Source organism: Apodemus sylvaticus, chromosome 2 (assembly GCF_947179515.1).
Source record: "Apodemus sylvaticus chromosome 2, mApoSyl1.1, whole genome shotgun sequence".
Classification (NCBI taxonomy): Eukaryota; Metazoa; Chordata; class Mammalia; order Rodentia; family Muridae; genus Apodemus; species Apodemus sylvaticus.
The window spans coordinates 166,502,728-166,526,720 of record NC_067473.1 but is presented as its reverse complement, the minus strand read 5'-3'; the positions used below and the strand labels follow the sequence as shown (position 1 = coordinate 166,526,720).

At 37.0% G+C, this 23,993-nt stretch overlaps 2 protein-coding genes across 22 annotated transcripts in view; both read left to right on the top strand.

Annotated features, from left to right (window-relative positions):
* LOC127679309 (killer cell lectin-like receptor 5) overlaps window positions 1-18,626 on the top strand; it is a 46,287-nt gene extending 27,661 nt beyond the window's left edge. Inside the window, exon 7 of the mRNA XM_052175079.1 lies at window positions 18,491-18,626. Coding sequence (XP_052031039.1) covers window positions 18,491-18,626 — 136 coding nt within the window. The remainder of the gene's footprint in view (window positions 1-18,490) is intronic.
* LOC127679301 (killer cell lectin-like receptor 5) overlaps window positions 1-23,993 on the top strand; it is a 403,713-nt gene that overhangs the window by 174,938 nt on the left and 204,782 nt on the right. The gene's annotated exons all lie outside the window — the stretch shown is intronic.

The window sequence follows — 23,993 nt, the reverse complement described above, 5'->3', positions numbered from 1 at the left end:
GTTATGACCATTCCCCTATCTCTGTCCAAACAAATAACAAACAAAAAATACACACTCTGTGTTCAGTATCAATAAACTACATTTCACCTTCATCAGTCAACTGATAGTCCTCTCATTTCTTGCTAATGTTATAGCCACAGTAATGAACAATCTGCTTTGGAGTTCTTGGTCATGTTTATGTATGATGTTAGAGGACGTAACATATATGCGGAAAACACAAAGAACTGTGTCATGTGAATGTGCCTAGCCTCTGTGATAAGGATGACATCCTTTAAGCAGAGATAAGGATTCAAAAAGGTTTCAGCACTCTTAATATTTCCATGGGCAGTGTGACATAAATCCCTCAGATGAGGGAGGAATGTGGATTTCTAGAGCAGCAATTGCTCAGGGCTTTAGATGTGTCAGTTTCTCACGTAACCTTCCTATTCAGGTCTTCAAAAGACCTGAAGGCTTTGAAATGGTCAGGTAGGAAATCTAACCCGTTATTTGTCTTAGAGAATCTTTGGAATATTAAAGGATAACAACTTTCTATTGTAAACTATGAGATTTTGTCTATATTCCTAATTGGTTTCTTAAAACCTAGGAAGTAGATGGCACATTCTTGATGTCCACATGAAAACACAGGCTTGAAGAATTATTACTTTCCTCAGATTTACATGCTAAACAAAGATTGGAGTGTTGCACTAGAACTAACACAGGTTACTTAGAAGGCCATAGCTAGACTTTAGTAAGATAATTACTCCCAGATCCACACCATTACAAATGTCCCCACTTTTCTGTTCTTTAAGTCAGTCTTTGCTGAAATAGAGTCTTTTGAGGAATTCTCATCACAAATCTTTGGTCAAAATTCATAAAAAATCACTCCAACTCTAAGAATTCAGTTGTGAGTATTTTCATGCTTACTGATAGACTGTACGTTAACTAGTTGTCATGTAATAATTTATATCAGAGTTCCTTAAATGTATATCTCTCTGAATCCCATGACTTCATGCATAAAATGTCTTTCTTACTATGTTCTAAAGTACATACCATATATATTTTAAATGATCAACAAGAAAATACTATAAAACAACTGGAATGTTCAGCAGTGGAAGGTTATCTAATTAATTTATGCTGTATATGTGATCAATAAATACATATGATGTTAGATATATTGAGATACAGTTATATAAAATGAAGAAATGTTTATTATTTACTAGAAAAGTTGCCATCAGAAAAATGGATTATATTTGTGTAGTGGTGTACAGCTATAATTCCAAGAAAGAAAAGAATGAGGACAGTAGACTATGAGTATGTGGTCAGCCTATGCCACATAGTAAGATACAACAGCTATCTCACACAACAATTCGAACCACAACAACTACATGCAAATCAAAATAAAACACCAGAACAAAATAAAACCATTGCCTGGGTGCTTTACTCAGTGAAAGAGATTTTCTGAGCATGCTCATTGCCTTAGATTCACTATCCCAGTACCATGAAAACACCAGTAGTAAACATCTCCATATAGAATGACACCAGGCTTAAATGGGTTGACCTTAGCCGAAATACACTACAAAGGGTAGAAAGAATTTGTAGAAACCATATTCAGCTGTTAGGTACTGCTCCCAGTTGCCCCACATCCCCAGTTGAGGGATGTGTTCACCCACCCAACTCAAATTTTAACATAGAATTGCTCCTGTCAAAAAAGAATGCAGGGATGCAGAGACTGAAAGAAAGGCAACCCAGAGACTGCCCCATCTAGTCATGCATCCATCCCATATGCAGCGACAAAATCCAGACATTATTGCTGATGCCAAGAAGTGCTTGCTGACAGAAGCCTGGTATGACTGTCTTCTGAGAGGCCCTGCCAGAGCCTGACCAAACAGATGCTGATGCTAGCGACCAACCATCATACTGAGTATGAGGACCCCTTTGGGGGATTTAGTGGAAGGCCCAAAGGAGCTGGAGGGATTTGTAACCTCACAGGAAGAGCAAAGATATCAACCAACCAAATCCCCCAAAGCTCCTAGGGACTACACCACCAACCAAAGAGGAAGGAACCTATGACTCCAGCTGCTTATGTAGCAGAAGACTACCTTATCTAGCATTAATCTGAGAAGAAGGCCTTTGTTCTATGAAGACTTGATTCCCCAATGGACGGAATGTTGGGCAATGAGGTGGGAATAGGTGTGCGTGTGTGTGTGTGTGTGTGTGTGTGTGTGTGTGTGTGTGTGTGTGTGTGAGCTCCCTCATAGCAGCAGGGGAGTAGACAGAATGGGATAGGGTCTTTGGGGAGGGAAAATGAGGAAGAGGCATAACATTTGTAATGTAAGTACAAGAAATGATCAATAACAAAAAATAAATGATGTCAAAATATCTAGAAGAAGATAAAGGAAGATTTTACTAGTGGAAATGTAAGTGCTTTAAGGTATCCCTAATACATACTCAGCTGCAATTTGCATAATTCAAATTCAAGGAGTAACTTAAAAAATAGTAATGTAAGAGAAAATTTCCAACAGCTTATTACAAAACTGGAGCTGAGGAACATCAGTCCCTCATTTTTCGAGTTGTTCTGCTAAGGACTCTGGTTTTTCTTTTGCACGAGTGCTCATCTTCTCTGTCTTCCAGTGTCAATTAAGACATTTATTTTGCAGCATCCCCACACAATATGTTGCTTCTCACCTTTACTCTCACATTCAGGTTTCAAAAGCAATTTCCTATTTTTGCTTTGGTCAAGAGGAGGGGCAGAAAATCATGAGGTTGTGTATCACTCAGGAAATTTAGTTCTGACTTTCTTCTTGGTGCCAGTTACTGTATACAGACCAGGAAAGCCAACCTGTTACCCACAATTGAGGGATTAATTACCTTCACCTGAATCTATTCAAGGTAGAGACACAGGTAACAATAGCTGTTCTAATTTATTTTCTATCAAATGATCAAATATATTCTAGAGAATTTCACATGGTGTGACATGAAAGCGGGATTGAAGGGGAAGATCTGTTGGTTGTGTTTGATCTGCTTAACTCTGGCAGCATGCGAAAACTGTTATTCTGCCCTGCTTATTTTCTTTGTGATTATGCTATGACTTGTGTTGTGTGCTAGGAGATTAAGGTAGAGGAAACTATGATGTTCATTAGTCTTTAACTTTCTCAATCTTTATATATTATTTATCTTAAAGATGTCACAATAGGAGCCAGATAAAATGGGTAATTTCTCTAACACCCAACATTGGAATGTTATCTTCTGGACACATGCATCTCGGCTGGTTCAGGGCTACCCCATAAGCAATAATTAAAAAATGATAATTTTTAAAAAGAATTAAGTATTGAAAGGATTATTTTTGGCCAAAAAACAAGGCAAAAAGTAAGTCCTTACAGAAACTTCATTCATTGAAAAAAAAAAAACTATAGAAGAATGATGAAACATGCCCAGCATTTCTTTCCTTATTATCTGCTGGTTCCCCTCTCAGATATTAATGTAAGAGTAAGGGCAGTTATAAATACATACATACTATTTACTGATACATTGATATCTATCATCAGATTGTCACCTTCATGTGCATTAGCTCATGTATGTTGCATAGTGACAAAATATATTTTCATATATCCTCCTCTTGCAATATCATGTATGAGTATATTATAAGTGAAATGATTATGTACATTGAATCATTTGAGATTGAAACTTCATATTATATCTCTATTCCACACTATGATCTTCCCATACCCCAACCAGTAATATACACTTTTCTACTTTTCTGGTTGCTGAAGTTACTGAAATTTACAAATCATTTCTTAAGACATTGAGCCAAGACTCTCAGATGAGAAGGAATATTCAGTATTGCCTTTCTGGGTCTGGATTAGGCCACCCAGTAAAAACTTTTCCAGTTAAATCCATTTACTAGGTCCAACCACAAATTGGATGGTGTAGCTTATGGCTGGGTGGAGGGATTGGATATCTCAGCTGATTTGGGTTTCAACCCAAAAGATATTTATGTGTCCTAGTTCACCTATAGTATTAACCTTCAAATATTCCTTTGAAAGCAGTGTCTGGAAAACTCAGAGTCATGCATAAATAAAAAGATTGAAAAATATTTAATATTCATACATATATCAAAATGTGTTAATAATTTTAAAGCTATGCTTTTATTTATCTCTAAAGCCTTGACTCTTTGTTATTTGACTAGATTGCAATTTTTCAATGATCTTCAGAGGTTCCAATTTTACCTAAACTTTTTTTTACCTGCTGAATATTTTATACATACAGCCTGTGTCAATATCTTGATGACTTATTAGTAAAATTTTATGGCTTTCCATATTTCTAAAAATTAATTGCTCTGACCATTAAAAATATAAAGAACTTCAATTGAAATCTGCACAGTGTTTTCCCCTTTAGTGGAAAAGGGGTCACTCCATACCAGGATGTTTGGATCATTAAGTGATTCAGACCCCACCCTTTCACAGCCCTCTGCATCATCACACACAGATACCTTCCTAAAGATGGACATTTTATTTCTTTAGAAATAAATCAGGGTCGTATTTTAACAGAGAACATACTTCACATACTCCCAAGATGAGTGAGCGGGAGGTCACTTATTCAACTGTGAGATTTTATAAGTCTTCAGGGTTGCACAACCAAGTGAGATCTGAGGAGACTCAAGGGCCCAGAGAAGCTAGACACAGAGGTAAGTGTTTGAAGTGTGTAAAAATCACATGTTTTAAAAATATATTTTAACGATTTAAAATTAGAAATATACTATTATCTTCTTTGCAAAACTATAATGTTCCATTTCATCTGGGCTTGGTTGTGCACAAGGGTCGGGGGGTGAGGGAAGAAAAAAAATATTAGCTAGAGGGTAATCATGAATGTAATTATTCAAAATTAATTTAAGAAACCAAGTAATCAGATTTTAAAATTAAAAAAAAAAGAAAAATTATAACCCTACTTCTACTTTTTAGTTGTAAGCCAGTTACAAAGGAAACCAGATGGGTGGAGTAGAACAATGGGAGTCTATATGGAAAAAAATCTTGAGAATAAAGAAGTGAGAAACCATTAGCATATTTTTCATATTGTTTAGTCCAGTCAAGAAGAATTATGAAAACTTTAAAACTAACAGGCAAACTAAATTCTGATAAAACACCAAAAGTTCTAGAGAAACTAAATCCTAAGGCAATGAACCTTGAACATTAGAAACAATACTTTCATTCTCAAAGAAAGTGTTTTAATTGTCATACATATCACAACATCTAATGCAACAAGGCACAGAAAATTATCCCTCCAAAGAGGAAATCTCCTAGTGGAAATAAAGTTGCAGCTGAAGGAAGAGGGGATGACAGGTTAGTGGGTCTGTTATGAGTAAACCCCAGTACGAGTTCCTAAAACATCAAGGAATGACTTTGTTTCTTAATGAAAAAGCAGAAATATTACTTTTTAGTCTCATTTTTCCTCTGCACACACTGTCACATCTATGCTCCAAGCTGAGATAGTTTTCTTCCTTGATGTAGTGATAATCAGAGACATGAGTTTCAGTTTCCAAATGCTTTAAGTACACCAAAATGTTCAGTTTTATGTTGAACAAAATCAAACTTTCAGGAAAGAAGAGGTTGTTGACATATAGGACCTTTCAAGAATGGGGATGTATACAGATCAGGTCCAGATCAGATCAGATGTCATTCCCTAATAGTTCTCAAGAATATCCAACACTCATTCTTCTCTTTAGTCTCAGTTATTTTTCCTGGTGGACTGCATGCTACACTTTGGTATCTTATATTTGGATTGTATCAATGTCTCCAGGGCCTTCTGTAGAAGGTACATTAGCTCCTGTAGAATTGGGTGAGGGCACATGCCTGTCATCTAGCTCCTAGTTTGTGTTAGGAGGATTCATAATACAAGGCAAAGGCTGAAATAAGTTGAAAATGTTGTGAAAATTCATACACGAAGGATTTGTAAAGTGGGTGCATTTAAGGTAGAAATCTACTATTTTGAGAGCCCATTTTCAGTCTGTATCATCAACTTGTGAAAAAATTTCCCTTGTTTCCATTCCACAAAATTGTAATTAGTATTGAGATGTGCTCTTTTCATGTTGATGTTTTTCTTCTTTTGTTTTGGTTTAAGAGTGCTCTGTCCCCTGGCAGCTCATTGTGATAGCACTTGAAATCCTCTGTTCCCTTCTAATGGTAACTGTTGCAGTGTTGGTGACAAGCAGTGAGTAATTGAGATACATCTTGTTTGAAAATTTGCCTAAGGAACAGCTTTAGACATGAACTATGCAGTTACCCACTCTGTCCATTGTCTTGCTTATAATCAGGTGATGGGCCAGAATCTCTGGATGCTAGAATTTTTTTCCTGACACACTGCAGTGTCTGTTACCTTTCATACCTATTGTGTTAGCTCTGGGGATGTTGGGAGTTGCCTGGTTTTTACCTCATTTTTTGGTTATATGCCTTCTGAGTACTTGGTGATAATCTGCTTTCTGATCTCAGGTGATTGTTAATCTTACATAAACATTTTGTGATAAACAGCTATGCAAGAATTGATGACATTCTTTTTCTACTTCTTTTCTGTATATTGAGGTCATGTTAAAGTATGAAGACTTCTGTACAGAGACATTAAAGGTTAAAATTTATTGGATTCCTCCTCATTTACACAGGAAATCTTCCAGGCTGTGCTCAAACATAGCTTTGTATGTGGTCATATTGTATTCCATATGTTCCAATAAAAATTGTGTTATTTCTTAGCATTATTTTAGTCCATGCTTTCATGTTATGTTTTATTCAGTTGTATAATTTAATTTATAGTCAACTTACCTTAGAGAATATTTGATGTATCTGTTTCTAAAGTGAGTTATTGAAGTGCTAATTTATAAATGTTAAAGTAACAATGAAAATGATTTATAGGTGAAGGCCAGTGTCAGGAGGCAGGAGTAGGTGGGTGGGTGGGGCAGCACCCTCATAGAAGGAGGGGAGGGGGATGGAGTTAGGGGTTTTCATATGGGAAATCAGAAAAGGGAATAACATTGAAATGTAAATAAATAAAATATTCAGGAAAAGAAAAAATTGAAGAAGATTTGAAAAATGTCTTCATGCCTAGCTGGAGAGTTGGAGTGTAGCATACATAGAGAGGAATAATTTTTTATGGTTTATTTTAATAACTTAATGTTTGGCTACAGTATTTGCTTTAAATGTTGATTTTTCATATTTTTAATATCACAAAAACTACAGAATTTATTTTTTATTTTTTTAATTGGCAAGTGACTGAACCAAACTGTTTCTTTATATTCCCTCATAAAAAGTAGTAATAATAAATGTGCTGCTAAAAGAATTATGATGATGAAATGTCTTATTACATTTAATAAATAAAATGAATAAGGATGAACTTTTAAGGCATAGCGAAGACAACTGTGAAAGGCAAAAGAAAGAAATGGAACCTTTTCCTTAGGAAAAAAAAGGGACACAGTGAATGAAGCTAGAAAAATGAAAAGATCAAGTGTCACAAAGAACGTTTCTTATGCTTCAGTGTGACTCATCATTTTAACTGACACAGTTTATCAATCGTCATTAACTATTTTGTGCAAGATTTTTGAGATAGCAGAGCTCTTGTATATAATCTCACCACTCTGTGATAGTAAGATATGAAGAGTCTCATTATGTCCGTATGCATACATTTAAAAGAGCTACATCATAAAATTTTTGACAGGATAAAAAGTTTCAAAAACATCTTGAAGTATTCTAGACACGTGGAAAATGTATTGTGCCATTAGTTTAAATAACTTAATTATTTCTAAAGAGTCGCATAATGATATAACAACTGTGATTATGAGGTTGAGGGAAGGGGATTATAATTTTCAGGACAGTCTGGACATGTCAGCAGATTTCATGCCAACAAGAGCTACCCAATGATACCTCTTCCCAAAAAAAATAATGGTTGGACATAAAGTTTGTTAAGAAAGCATGGCCATTGGCAGCCCTTCACTAAACACATTATTCCTATTTTTCTACAAAAACTGCACATATTTTAATGTTTTCAACTTAAATGTTTTGTGAATATCAGTATACAATTGAAGGCATCAACATAGTCAAGAGAACAGACTATGAGCAACAAAACCTCCTTTGTATGTCTCTTATGTCTTTTAAAGTATGAACATGTAACACAGACCATGGCACAATGCTAAGTGCACAGTAGTGTCTGCACCAGTGTTGGGACAATGTAGAGCTAGAATTCTGCCATCAGTTTAGCTGCCACTGAATAGAAAGTGTTCATTGCCTCTCCTTCCCCTGGTATCTTTTTTTTTATTCAATATATTTTTTATTTACATTTCAAATGATTTCCCCTTTTCTAACACCCCACTCCCTGAAAGTCCCACAAGCCCCCTTCTCTCCCCCTGTCCTCCCACCCACCCCTTCCCACTTCCCCATTCTGGTTTTTCCGAATACTGCTTCACTGAGTCTTTCCAGAACAGGGGGCCACAATTCCTTTCTTCTTGTACCTCATTTGATGTGTGGATTATGTTTTGGGTATTCCAGTTTTCTAGGTTAATATCCACTTATTAGTGAGTGCATACCATGATTCACCTTTTGAGTCAGGGTTACCTCACTTAGTATGATGTTCTCTAGCTCCATCCATTTGCCTAAGAATTTCATGAATTCATTGTTTCTAATGGCTGAATAGTACTCCATTGTGTATATATACCACACTTTTTGCATCCATTCTTCTGTTGAAGGATACCTGGGTTCTTTCCACCTTCTGTCTATTATAATCAGGGCTGCTATGAACATAGTGGAGCACGTATCCTTATTACATGCTGGGGAATCCTCTGGGTATATGCCCAGGAGTGGTATAGCCGGATCTTTCGGAAGTGAGGTGCCCAGTTTTCTGAGAAACTGCCAGACTGATTTCCAGAGTGGTTGTACCAATTTACAACCCCACCAACGGTGGAGGAGTGTTCCTCTTTCTCCATATCATTGCCAACACCTTCTGTCTCCTGAATTTTTAATTGTAGCCATTCTGACTGGTGTAAGGTGAAATCTCAAGTTTTTTTAATAGGGTTATTTGGCTTTCTGGGGTCTACCTTCTTGAGTTCTTTGTATATATTAGATATAAGCCCTCTGTCGGATGTAGTGTTGGTAAAGATCTTTTCCCAATTTGTTGGTTGCCATTTTGTGCTTTTGGCAGTGTCCTTTGCCTTACAGAAACTTTATAATTTTATGAGGTCCCATTTGTCAATTCTTGATCTTAGAGCATAAGCTATATGTGTTCGGTTCAGGAAATTTTCCCCTGTGCCCATGTCTTCAAGGGTCTTCCCCACTTACTTTTCTATTAGTTTCAGTGTGTCTGGTTTTATGTGCAGGTCCTTGATCACTCTCAGTTGAGCTTAGTAGAAGGAGATAGGAATTGATCAATTTGCATTCTTCGGCCTGATGACCTCCAATTGAACCAGCACCATTGATGAAAAAACTATCTTTTTTTCCAATTGATGGTTTTAGCGCCTTTGATGAAGATCAAGTGACCATAGGTGTGTCAGTTCATTTCTGGGTCTTCAATTCTATTTCATTGATCTGCCTGCCTGTCCCTGTACCAATACCATGCAGTTTTTTACTGTTGCTCTGTAGTACTGCTTGAGGTCCGGGATACTGATTCCCCCAGAAGTTCATTTACTGTTGAGAATAGTTTTAGCTATCCTGGGATTTTTGTTATTCCACATGAATTTGAGAATTGCTCTTTCTAACTATATAAAGAACTGAGTTGGGATTTTGATGGGGATTGTATTGAATCTGTATATTGCTTTTGGCAAGATGGATAATTTCACTATATTAATCCTGCCAACCCAAGAGCAAGGAAGATTTTCCATTTTCTGAGGTCTTCTTCAATTTCCTTCTTGAGAGACCTGAAGTTCTTGCCATATAGAACTTTCACTTGTTTGGTTAGAGTCACACCAAGATACTTTATATTGTGTGTGGCTATTGTGAAAGGTGTCATTTCTCTAATTTCTTTCTTCGCCTGCATCTCCTTTTGAGTATTGGAAGGCTTCTGATTTTCTTGAGTTGATTTTATAACTAGCCACTTTGCTGAAGTTGTTTATCAGCTGTAGGAGTTCTCTGGTGGAGTATTTTGGGTCACTCAAGTATACTAGCATATCATCTGTGAATAGTGATATTTTGAATTATTCTTTTGAAATTTATATCCCTTTGACTTCCTTTTGTTTTCTAATTATTCTAGCTAGAACTTCAAGTACTGTATTGAAAAGAAATGGAGAGAGGGGGCAGCCTTGTCTAGTCCCCGAATTTAGTGGGATTGCTTCAAACTTCTCTCCATTTAGTATGATGTTGGCTACTGGTTTACTGTATATTGCTTTTACTATGTTTAGGTATGGGCCTTGAATTCCTGTTCTTTCCAAGACTTTTAGCATGAAAGGATGCTGAATTTTTTTCAAAAGGTTTTCAGCATCTAATGATATGATCGTGTGTTTTTTTTTCTTTGAGTTTGTTTAATTAGTTGATGGCATTTTTGGAATTCTGTATATTGAAATATCCCTGCATCCCTGGGATGCATCCTACTTGATCATGGTGAATTATCATTTTGATGTGTTCTTGGATTCAGTTGGCAAGAATTTTATTGAGTATTTTTGCATCTACATTCATTAGGGTAATTGGTCTGAAGTCCTCTTTTTTGTATCTTTGTGTGGTTTTGGTATCAGCATAACTGTGGCTTCGTAGAATGAACTAGGTAGTATTCCTTCCATTTCTATTTTGTGGAATAGTTTGAAGAGTATTGGTGTTTGGTCTTCTTTGAAGGTCTAATTGAATTCTGCACTAAAATCATCTGTTCCTGTGCTTTTTTTCGGTTGGAAGACTTTCAATGAGCACTTCTACTACTTTAGGGGTTATGGGACTGTTTAGATGATCTATTTGATCCTGATCTGATTTGATCCTACATTTTATGAATGTAGATCCATAATTTTGGTATTTGGTATCTGTCTAGGAAATTGTCCATTTCTTCAATATTCGCTGCTTGTGTTGGGTATAGGTTTTTGTATTAAGATCTGATGGTTTTTTGGAATTTCCTCAGTTTCTGTTGGTATATCTCCCTTTTCATTTCTAATTTTGTTAATTTGGATACTGTCTCTGTGCTCTCTGATTAGTCTGCCTAAGGGTTTATCTGTCTTGTTGATTTTCTCAAAGAACCAGCTCCTGGTTTTGTTGATTCTTTATATGGTTTTCGTAGTTTCTACTTGATAGATTTCAGTCCTGAGTTTGATGATTTCCTGTCTTCTACTCTTCTTGGGTGAATAATTTTCATTTTGTTCCAGAGCTTTATGGTGTCCCATTAAGCTGCTAGTGTATGCACTCTCCGGTTTCTTTTTGGAGGCTCTCAGGGCTATAAGTTTTTCTGTTAGCGCTGCTTTCATTGTGTCCCATAGATTTGGGTATGTTGTGCCTTCATTTTAATTAAATTCTAGAAACTCTTTGATTTCTTTCTTTATTTCTTCCTTGACCAAGGTATCATGGAGTAGAGTATTGCTCAGCTTCCAAGTATATGTGGGCTTTCCATTATTTTTGTTGCTATTGGAGACAATTCTTACTCCATAGTGAAATGATAAGAGGCATGGGATTAATTCAATCTTCTTATATCTGTTAAAGTATGTCTTGTGAACAATTACATTGTCGATTTTGGAGAACATACCATGAGGTGCTGAGAAAAAGGTATATTCTTTTGCTTTAACATGAAATGTTACATATATATATATATATATATATATATATATATATGAAATGTTACATATATATGAAATGTTACAAATATATATATGAAATGTTACATATATATATATATATATATATATATATATATATATATATATATATATATATGTTAAATCCAATTGGTCCAAAGTTTCAATTAGTTTCACTGTGTCCCTGTTTAGTATCTGTTTTCCTGATTGGTCCATTGAGGAGAGTGGAGTGTTGAAGTCACCTACAGTTATTGTGTTAGGTGAAATGTGTGCTTTGAGCTTTAGTAATGTTTCTTTTATGAATGAGGGTATCCTTGCATTTGGAGCATAAATTTTCAGAATAGGGAGTTCTTCTTGGTGGATTTTTCCTTTGACCAGTAAGAAGAGTCCTTCTTTGTCCATTTTGATGACTCTAGGTTGGAAGTCAATTTTATCTGATATTAGAATCAGTTCTCTGACTTGTTTCCTGAGACCATGTGCTTGTTAAATTGTTTTCCAGCCTTTTACTCCAAGGCAGTGTTTGTTTTTGACTCTGAGGTACTGTTTCCTGTAAACAGCAAAATGTAGGGTCCTGTTTATTTATCCAGTCTGTTAGTCAATGTCTTTTTATTGGGGAATTGAGTCCATTGATGTTAAGGGATATTAACCAATAGTGATTATTACTTCCTGTTATTTTTTAAGTTATTTTTATGTTTGAGTGGTTATCTTCTTTTGGGTTTGATGAAAGAAGGTTGCTATCTTGCTTTTTCTAGGGTGAAGTTTCCCTCCTTGTATTGGTGTTTTCCACCTATTATCCTTTGTAGGGCTGGGTTTGTGGAAAGCTATTGTTTAAATTTGGTTTTGTCATGGAATATCTTGGTTTCTCCATCTATGGTGATTCAGAGTTTTGATGGATATAGTAGTCTTGGCTGACGTTTGTGTTCTTTTAGAGTCGGCATGAGATCTGCCTAGAATCTTCTAAGTTTCATGGTTTTTAGTGAGATGTCTGGTGTAATTCTGATAGGTCCTTCTTTATGTTACTTAGCCCTTTCTCTTACTGCCTTTAGTATTCTTTTTTTGTTGTTGTTGTTTAGTACATTTGGGGTTTTGATTATTATGTGACAGGAGGTATTTCTGTTCTGGTCCAGTCTCTTTGGAGTTCTGTAGGCTTCTTCTATGTTCATGGGCATCTCTCTCTTTGGTTATGGAAGTTTTCTTCCCCAATATTGTTGAAAATATTTGCTGGCCCTTTCAGTTGTAAATCTTCACTCTCATCTGTACCTATAATCCTTAGATTTGGACTTGGCATTGTGATCTGGATTTCCTGGATGTTTTGGGATGCAAGCTTTTTGCATTTTGCATTTTCTTTGACTGTAGGGTCAATGCTTTCTATGGTATCTTCAGCATCTGATATTCTTTCTTCTATCTCTTCTATTCTGTTGTTGATAGATGTTGGCATCTATGACCCGTGATTTCTTCCGAAAGCTTTCTATCTCCAAAGTTGTCTCCCTTTGTGATTTCCTAGTTGTTTCTACTTCTGTTTTTAGATCGTGGATTGCTTTGCTCAGTTCCCTCACTTGTTTGTTTGTGTTTTCCTGTAATTCTTTAAGAGATTTTTGTGTTTCCTCTTTCATTTCTTCTTCCTGTTGACCCAAGTTCTCCTGTATTTCTTTAAGTGATTTTTGCATTTCCTCTTTATTGGCTTCTATCAACAGGCCCATATTGTCCTGCATTTCTTTAAATGAGTTTTGTGTTTCCCTTGTCAGGGTTTCTACCTTTTTATCCATTTTCTCCTGTGTTTCTTTAAGAGATTTATTTATGTCCTACTTGTGTTTCCCTAACAGGAACACAAATCCAAATCTTGTTTTTCTGGTATGTTGGGGCATCCAGGACTTGCTGTTGTTGGAGAATTGGGTTCAAATGCTACCATATTGCCTTGATTTCTATTAGTAACACTCCTGTTTTTATCTTTTGCCATCTAGTTATCTCTGGCGTTAGTTGGACCTCTTTTACTTGTCTGGTGCTTGAACCTCCTATAAGCCTATAAGGCTATTTCTGCTCCTCTGTATGGCTGGCTTTCTCCTGGCATAGATTACTGATGGGATGCCCTACTCTTGGGTGCTGTTGGAGCCCTGGTGTGCCTTGCCCCAACCAATGTTATACTCGGGGTTGTCTCTGTTTACATGGAGCTGCCTATCCTGTCCAAGGGAGTGAAGATGGTGGCAGGGAGCTCTTCCAAGTGCTGATTACTCTACAGAGCCAAGGAAACACTACAGGCTGGCACACAGATGAACTGTAGAGCTGCCCAGGTCTTGGGCACAGGTACAAGCCTAGAGGTATGTTTCCCAAGAGATTTTGTACTCGGGATATCTCAGTACCTGGAGCTACCAGTCCTGTCCCACTGAGAGCAAAAATGGCAGTGGGGACGATGCCTTAAATTTTACAGCTGAATAGTATCCCATTGTATAGATACACAATATTCCTTATCAATTATTCAGTTGAGGGACATTTAAGTTGTTTCCACTTTCTGGATATTATGAATAAAAGTGCTATGAACATTCAAGTGTCTTTGCGGGATTGTGGCACATCTTTTGGGCATTTGCCCAAGAATAGCATAACTTTTTCTTGAGGTGGATCTATTGCCAGTTCTTTTTTGGATTTTTTGCAATAACCAAATGGGTTTTCAAAGTGGTTGTACAAGTGTGCACTCTCACCAGCAATGCAGGGGTGTTCTCCTTTCTCCACATCATTGCCAGCATGTGTGATCACTTCAGTTTTTAATCTTAACCATTCCAATTGGGGTAAGATGGAATCTTAGAGCTGTTCTTATCTGCATTCCATGGTTGCAATAGGACTGTGAACATTTATTAATGAGCTTCTTGGACATTTGAGATTTCTATGTTGAGATTTTTAGGGTTTAACTCAGTCATAGATGATGCAATAGAAGAACTTGATACATCAGTCAATGAAAATGCTAAATCTAAAAATTCCTGCCTTAAGGAGGAAAACTGTGAGTTCAAGGCTAGCTTTGGTTACACAGTGAGACTTGGTCTAAGAGACACACTCATAAATCCCAATATCTCTGGTCATCTAATGCTTTTAAATAACTTATTGAACTGACATACTTTTAATATAAATGTGCTACTAGTAGGAAGTCATTATAGAAAATGAACATGGTAGGACTGAGGGGTGGGAGGACAGGACCTCAGAGACTGACACAAGAATGCTGGGAACATTTCCTGCCTGTTCTTCTCTCAACAGATAGAAATTCATATTAAACTGTATTCTTTCCTTTCCAGAAGTTCCTTCAGATCCAGGTTATTCCAGACAGTTACTGGATTGGATTGAAATATGACCATATAAAAAGCAAATGGGCATGGTCTGACAATGTCTCATCCAAACTGTGAGTTTCTGAACCCTACATACTCCAACCCTGATGTGAAAATTGGGAGGATTGTGTGCAAAGGCTTTTCTTCTTATTTCCCATGGTTTATATGATTTTCTATGGATCTCATGGGTAACGACAAGTTGCATAAGGCATGGCCTGAACAAGTGTTATAGAGAGAAGTTGTATTTTCAAGGAACTGATAAAAAGTGGCTTAAGACTGTAAACATCTCAGAGTCATGTTTTTGTTTTTTCTGGATTTTTTTTTAGTTACATTTCAAATGTTATCCCCTTTCCTGCTTTTCCCTCTTCAAACCTCCTACCCCATCCCCCTACTCCTGCTTGTATGAGGGTGCTCCCCTACCCATCCACCCACTCCTGCCTCCCTGCTCTGGCATTCCCCTATACTGGCACACTGAGCCTTCACAAAACAAAAGGTCTCTCCTACCATTGATGCCCAACAAGTCTGTCCTTTGCTACATAGGCAGCTAGAGTCATGAGTCCCTCCACGTGTCCTCTTTTCTTGGTGTTTTAGTCCAGGAAGCTCTTGGTTGTCTGGGTGGTTGATACTGTTGTTCTTCCTATGAAGTTGCAAACCACTTCATCAAACCACTTCATCTCCTTATGTATTTTCTCTAACTCCTCCAATGGGAATCTTGTCCTCAGTCCACTGACTGGCTGTGAGCATCTGCCTCTGTGTTTGTAAGGCTCTGGAAGACCATCTCAGGATATATCAATATCAGTCTCCTGTCAGCAAACACTTTGTGGCATTTTCAATAGTGTCTGGGTTTGATGTCTGTAAAGGGCACTAGAAAGTCAACAACTTAAGATTGTCTGAAGTGACTAAATGATCATGACAGAGACAATGAGTGTGAGATTCTCAGACATCCTTGTGGCAACTTTTCCTGTTGTTAGCTTATATAGTTGTTGATTATTTATAAATATAAATACATGTTTATATACACATACAGATGTATGCCTACACTCCATTTCAAGGTGTTGTGTTATGTAAATCTCAAGTTTTTTTTTTAATTTATAATTTGGTAGAAAAATTTCACTGGATAATTAGGTATCTTTATTAATAATATATATTTTTCTTGAGTAACTCATATGCATCAAATAGTATATGATTATACCATCCCATATTCCCACTAAAAGATGTAACATGTGCCCTGCTAATGCTTGTCTTTTAACTAACTGTTCATATGAGCATGGTTGTAAGCTATCCACTAGAACAAGGAAACCACCTGTGGCCACATCCTCACTAAAGAATTGAATCTCCCTTTTCCAGCAGCTTTCACCTTAGAATTGTGATTTAAGAAGAAATATTCTGGTTCATAGCGAGAGCAGTGGCCTGGGGCTGGATTATGATAGACAGTGGACTCCTATCTCAAGGCCATGATGGCTGTGAGCAGCAGCAACTGTCTGAGGGTAGCACAGGTGGTTTGACTAAACCAGGGAGCTGAGAGCTTCTGGCCAACAGGGCAGTGGGATGAAGCTGACCTAGCAAGTCAACTTGGAGCATGATCACTATGCTGCCTCAGACTTGTCTTCCTCTAGCTTGGCTGCACGGGATAGTGACTGCAGCTTGAAGCACAACCTGCATCTGGCAGGCAAGGTGACAGCAGAACAGCACAGTGAATCTAATGTGGGCATGAAGTGGGTGCTTGGCAGATGAAAGAGCCTGTGGTTCTGACTAAGGAAGATAATTCTCCATGCTTTGGGGTTCTTCATTACCATTCCATTTCTTGTAAAAGTGTGTCCTGGGATAGATACAGGTCAAACTGATATTCTTAAATTTCACGAGGGTTCCTTAGTTCATTGACTTAAAACAAATCACAGGATCAATGTTTGAATCACACACCTTCATTTACTACCTTCAGCCAGAGGATGATGTGACTGTTGGAGTCTGGCACATCATCCCCTCTGTCTGGTGGAAGAATGCCCAAGGGAATGACCAAATATGGTAGGAGGATGCTCTGGCTTCTAACCATGCTATCATATTATACCTGCATGAGAATGCAGGCACAAGAGTAGTTGATCACCATGTGGAGCTGTAAAAGGTGCTGAGTTCCCTTGGTTACCATGAGGTCATCTATACCTATAATCCTTAGATTTGGTCTTCTCATTGTGTCCTGGATTTCCTGAATGTTCTGGGATATAAGCTTTTTGCATTTTGCATTTTCTTTGACTGTTGAGTCAATGGTTTCTATGGTATCTTCGGCATCTGAGATTCTTTCTTCCATCTCCTGTATTCTGTTGTTGATATTTGCATCTATGGCCCCTGATTTCTTCTCAAGGTTTTCTATCTCCAAAGTTGTCTCCCTTTGTGATTTTTTTAGTTGTTTCTACTTCTGTTTTTTAGATACAGGATGGTTTTGCTCAGTTCCATCATTTGTTTGTTTGTATTTTCCTTTAATTCTTTAAGAGATTTTTGTGTTTCCTCTTTCATGACTTCTGCCTGATGACTCAAGTTCTCCTGCATTTCTTTAAATTTTCTTTGCATTTCTTCTTTATTGGCTTCTATCTCTTGAGCCTTATTCTCCTGAATTTCTTTAAGTGATTTTTGTGTTTCCATTATACAGGTTTCTAGCTTATTCATGTTCCCCTGTATTTCTTTAAGAGATTCATTTATGTCCTTTTTGTGTTCTCCTAGCAGCATCATGACCAGTGATTTTAAATCCAACTCTTGTTTTTCTGGTGTGTTGGCATAACCAGGACTTGCTGATGTTGGAGAGTTTGTTTCAGACACTGCCATATTGCCTAGATTTCTGTTAGTGGCATTCCTGAATTTGCCCTTTGCCATCTTGTTCTCTGGCATTAGTTGGTCTTGTCTCTGGCTGGTGTTTGAGCCTCCTGTGAGGCTCTAGGGCTATTTCCACAACACTGGATGGCTGGGTTTCTCCTGTCGCAGATTGCTGATGTGTTGTCCTCCTCTTGGGTGCCCTTGGAGCCCTAGTGTGCCTTGCCCCAGATTGTGTCTGTGAACCAGATGGTACCCTTTTGCTCCTTCAGGGAGTGTTGATGGTATATGATGCGGGACCTTTTCTGAGTGATGATCACTCTGCTGGGCAGCTGATCTCCCAACCGGGCTGGTGCACACAAGGCTAGCATAGCTGCTCAGGCCCTGAGTCTAAGCGAAAGCCTGTCATGCCAAGGTCCAAGGAAAGTTCCCCTCAGGCTATGAGTGTTAACTGGTTCTGTCACTTGGCCAGGATGGCAAATAAGATGGGAATTTTGCTGTGACAGAGAGCACTTCTTTCTAATGAGCTTAGACAAAAGATGATACTTGAGTGATGAACATATGATTATTAGTTACATATTCTGTCTACTTTGGTGAATAGAATTTTTAAAATTATGACTTATTTCTGTGAATGTTCAAAAATTTCCAATTGCTCATTGTTGTGTTTGTTTTTCAGTGACTTGAATATAAGGAAATATAGTACAAAGGATGGAGCATGTGTGTTTTTATCTAAAACAAGATTAGAAAATACTAACTGTGATCATTCATACAGCTGTATATGTGAAAAGATACTAAATAGATTCCCTGACTGAGTGTTAAAGGTAAAATATAAAATGTGCTATTTTCATTTATTTGCTGTAGTTATTCAGGACTCCTTACAAAACAAGTGTTTTTGTCATAGACTTAGTCTTCAAATGGAGTGTCAATCTGGAAGATTTGGAGAATATTCTCTGGAATCTGACTTGACAGATCAGAGGAAATATTCCTTCCTGATAAATATAAGACATATCATCTGTGGTGCATGGAAATGCTTTTCCCCAAAGCCTGGAGGAATCTGTTTTTTATGTTTGTATCAACTCCCCTAAAATTAAATAAAGAACCCTAATAAACAGCCTCAGTATTTCATTTTGAGTATAATAAGTCATTTTAAATGAAAGTACAATTAAGAGCTAGCATACAGCACTTTACACACACACACACCCATATTCCCTACTTGCTGAGTTCTCTGGAGCCTAGAATACATGGGCACAATGGAAAAGTTCCTGAGCAGAATAACAATGGCTTATGCTCTGAAATCAAGAAATGATGAATGGGACCTCACGAAATTGCAGATCAAGAACTGACAAATGGGACCTGGCAAGCAACAGATTGGTAAAAGATCTTTACCAATCCTACATCTGATAGAGGGCTAATATCCAATGTATACAAAGAACTCAGGAAGTTAGACTCTAGACAGACAATCAAATAACCTTATTAAAAATGGGGTCCAGGGCTAAACAAAAAATTATCAGCTGAGGAAACTCAAATGGTCAAGAAGCACATAAAGAAATGTTCAGCATCCTTAGTATTCAGGGAAATGTAAATCAAAACAACCCTGATATTCTACTTCACACCAATTAGAATGGCTAAGAACAAAAACACATGTGACAGCAGATACTGGCAAGGCTGTGGAGAAAGAGGAACCCTTCTCCTTTGTTGGTGGGATTGCAAGCTGGTACAACCATTCTGAAAATCAGTCTGGCAGTTCCTCAGAAAATTGTTCATAGTATTACCTGAGAACCCAGCTATACCACTCTTGAGCATATACCCAAAAGAGGCTCTAACATATAATAATGACACATGCTCCACTATGTTTATAGCAGTCTTATTTATAATAGCAAAAATCTGGAAGGAACTCAGATGTTCTTCAACAGAGGAATGGATACAGAGAGTGTGGTACATTTACACAATGGAGTACTACTCAGCTATTAAAAATAACAACTTCATTAAATTCTTATACAAGTGGATGGAACTAGAAAATTTTATCCTGAGTAAGGAAACTCAATCACAAAAGAGCACACATTGTATGCTGTAGCTGCCTGCAGCTACATGCTATTGGCAGGTTCTCTGGAAGGAGAGATGGGTATAGGAAGAACAGGGTGACAAGAGAAAACACATGGAGACAGTATGACTTTTTGCTCCAGGCTCAACCTGTAATGCATCTCCCCAAATATAAAAAGGCAGGCCAAGCCCCTCCACTGAAGGCTGGAAACTGGTTCTGCTTGTTCTACAGGCAGCTGGTGGTCAGGTGACTGGCTGCTATTCTTTGAGAACAATGTGCTGGAGGAGGTCACAATTCCTCCTTTTTCATTAAATTTAAGAAAAAACAGTGGATAAATATCCATCAAAAGATGGTGCGCTTTCACCAGAGAGGGGAGAGTAGTGACCAAGACCCCCTTAATTATTAGATAATGTCTTTTGGAAGGGAGGGGAATAGACTTCCTTATTATTATTATAAGGATGGTCTTTCATTGCTAACCCCTATGTAGTCAGGTGTGCTTCCAGGGAACTCAGAGCCAGAAAATATCATCCTTCCCTTGCAGTGCTTTGTCTCGAACTTCTTGCTGATACCCATGTTTGTTCAATTAGCAAACACACATAGATCTGAGTTCTATGTGGCTGCCTTTTTGGAGATCCCCTGGTAAAGTAAATGCCCTGTAACTGAGAGCTTGCTGGCCTTCACAGCAGCCCACCTTTCTTAGAGTCCTGGATGTCATTGAGCTGTATCTGAAGAGACCTGCTTGAAGCACAAAAGAAAAGATTAAGAGGAAAAAGAGCACTTGAGCTGTGTCTGGGAGGCCCAAGGTATTTAATACAGTCGCAAATTAGTAGCTCAGGAAAAAGACCTGGCTTGCAAATTAATGGATAGAGAAGGAAAGCGCCTACCTTCCCAGTAAGGCTGAAGAAGCTTTAAGAACACTATAGAATTAGTCATACTTACCAGCTGATTCAGGGTCTCTATTTACCTGCTGTACCAATCTTTCTGGTAGCCATCGGGCTCCATCTTCTTTTTGAGAGAAAATACAAACAGAGGCTCTTCCCAAAATTAAAACAGGGTCTGGACCTTTCCAAGTATTAGTGGAAGGGTCTCACCATTTAATCATGACCTAAGAATTAGAAGAGGCAGGATGCCAATGGTGATCTGCTGAAGAATGACCATTAGCATCAGTTTGCAGGAAATTCGAAACAAATAAAACAAAAGCAAGGTGTGCTTTGGGTGATCTAGGAGGGCATTTTCCCTTCTTTGTTTTAAAAAGCCAATTTCTAAGAGTGTGATGTGCACACTCAACAATTCCTTGGTCCATTGGGTTATAAGGAATTTAAGTTTTGTGTTTAATACTACATTTTTTACAAAATGAGATAAAGTTATTGCCAGTGTAGGCTGGCCCATTGTCCATCTTAATGACTTTAGGTAATCCCATGGTATTAAAAGCATGTAAACAATGATCAATTACATTTTTAGAGGCTTTTCCCAAATGTAGAGAAACTAAAAGAAATCCTGAACAAGTATTAATGTAAACATGTGTAAATTTTATTTTTTTCCAAATTCCGTGTAGTGAGTTAGTATTTATAGATTGAAAAACATTTAATACTGCTGTCAGGTCTGCTATCTTAGCTGAGCCCAGGTGTTTCTATAACCACCTGTTAATTATTAATAAGATATCTAGCTCTTCCTTTAGAAGAAGCATTTATGAAAATTAAAAGAGCATTATGCAGCAGCTTTAAATATGTCATATTAGGAAATACAACCTCATGCATACTTAGTAACTTTATTAATTTATCGTGATGATAATAGTTATCTATAGTTTCTTTAAATTCTATCTGAACAAGCAACTAATCTGTGCTATGCTGCTTCAGCCAAGCATCTTGATCTCTGTTAAAAGGCTGAATAATGATATCTGGGTTTTTTTTGGCAAAATATGTTAGTGCCTGCTTTCTTTCAAGCACAATTATCTAGGTTATTGCCTCATAATATGGCAGGATATTATGTTTAGGAGACACGCTCAAATGAATCCACATTAGAGGAGCCTTTTGCCATAATAATCCTATAGGCGTATGAGTCATTATAATTGTCCTTTAGATTAATTTTTCTAAGTTAGTTTAACAGTCTCTAATTTCTCCGTCCCATAAGTTCTAAAAACCTGAAGCAAAGCAGTTTACTTAATCTGGGACAATTGACAATTAAAGTGTACTCAATATAGGTTTTCTGTTACTATTGTCTGGGCACTCAGCAAGCCTGCAGTCAACATTATCTTCATTACCACATCAATTACTCTGGCAGCTAGCATGCTTCTGCAGCATAATGTGGAAAAAACATAGACATGCCTTCTTCCCCTATATCAAGTCAGGATCATGTCATATGCTAATACGTGAATTCTTCCACCTCACCTAGGCATCAGTATGCCTAGTTATAGGCTGCCATATATACTCAGCAAAGAGTTCCTTGGCATCCAAATATTAAATTTTTCTTAAAAATATACAAGCATAATTTAAATGATATGCACTGAGATACAATTTCCCCTCTCTTTTTCTTTTTTAAGAAGATATTGTTTTTAAAAATTTTTTACATTATCTTGTCTTTGAGGATGATAAAGAATTAAATTGTCAAAGACATCTCAAATGTTTGATAACTTTTATTCATTAAATGGCCAGTTTCATTGTCTGTTTTAATTTAAGTTGGAACACCAAGCATATATCATAATATAGGCAATAACTTTGTAATTACAGTTACATAGTTACTATGTAGCTATAGCGTTTTTAGTTGCTTTTTGTTAGAGCAGTTGCAGCTAGAAAGTCTAGAAATGAATCATTAGTCACATGCCCATATTTTAATTTTCTAAATTAGAAATATGAGTATCATTCATCTGTAATAATTACACAGCATTATATTTATCAGAGGGTGTTAGAACTTTACTTGGAGATGATTACCTAAAAATAGGTAAATTTACGTTAATGTTCCCTTTGCCAAAGAATGGCAGTGAACACATATCATAAACAGCTGATTACAGTAGCCTTCTCTATTATCTGTAAAGTTATCTGTCCTTTGCCAGTTAATTTGTATCTGCCTTGGAAACAGAGTTTTAAGTCCTCCTGTGGCAAGCTTAAGATGAGGTTAATATAACATAAAGCCAATTAATATATCCTAACAACCTTTTAGAATCATTTACTTAAAAAATTTAAAAGCCCATAGTTAAGAGCAAAGGCTTGTAATAAAATTCTATGAACAACATACATTGAAAAATTTAAGATGCTAGCTTCTTGTATTGAAGCAGAGACAAAACATTTTTTTCTTATGTAAGGTAAGGCTATTAGCCATTCCTTGAGAAAAAAAAAAAAAAACTTGTAATGAAATTGCTTTATTGTTTCTTTAAAAATAGCTCAAAGAAGCAAATGTTTTTATAATTATTAGAATATAAAGCAAAAAACAACCCTTTAAATCTATAATAATTTTGCATGGACTAGGCAGGCCAAATTTTAATATTGTCGTAAGTTTTACATAGCCTTATTAACCTTTCATAAGTTTGAACTGCATTTTGAACCAACCACACTTGGACAAGTCTGTCAAGAATGTTCTTTTGGCCAAACACTCCCTACGTGAGGTCTACAAGACAAAAGCAGTTCTTCACAAGCTTCCACTGAGGGAGCGCTGAGTTTTGCACTAACTCAAATGTATTTTTTTTTCTAATCTGCCCAGCACCCACCTGTCCAGCAAGAACATTGTATGGGGTTCCTCAAATGCAAATATCTTCTAATCTAAGCCTATTGTCTAAGACCAGACCCAAACCCACCTGCCCTGCAAGGACATTGCATGAGGGTGGATTAACAAAAGGAATCTGTACTTTTAGGATTCTAGGAAAAATTCTACTACTAATTGAAGAGACATTATTTTAAATCTTATTCCGTATAAGTCTAATTTCTAGGTTAAGATTCACACAAAACACCATGCCAATTTAGAAGCATCTTAGACTACTGTATTTTATGAATCACAACATGCTCCATGCTCAAGATGGCCACAACCCTTAGCCATCAGTTCCAAATGTACTTCTTATTGACAACTCTATACCATTTAAATCATGGACAATATTTCACAAGCCAATACTCCATAGTCAAAACAGGCAGAACATACTTATATTCTTAAG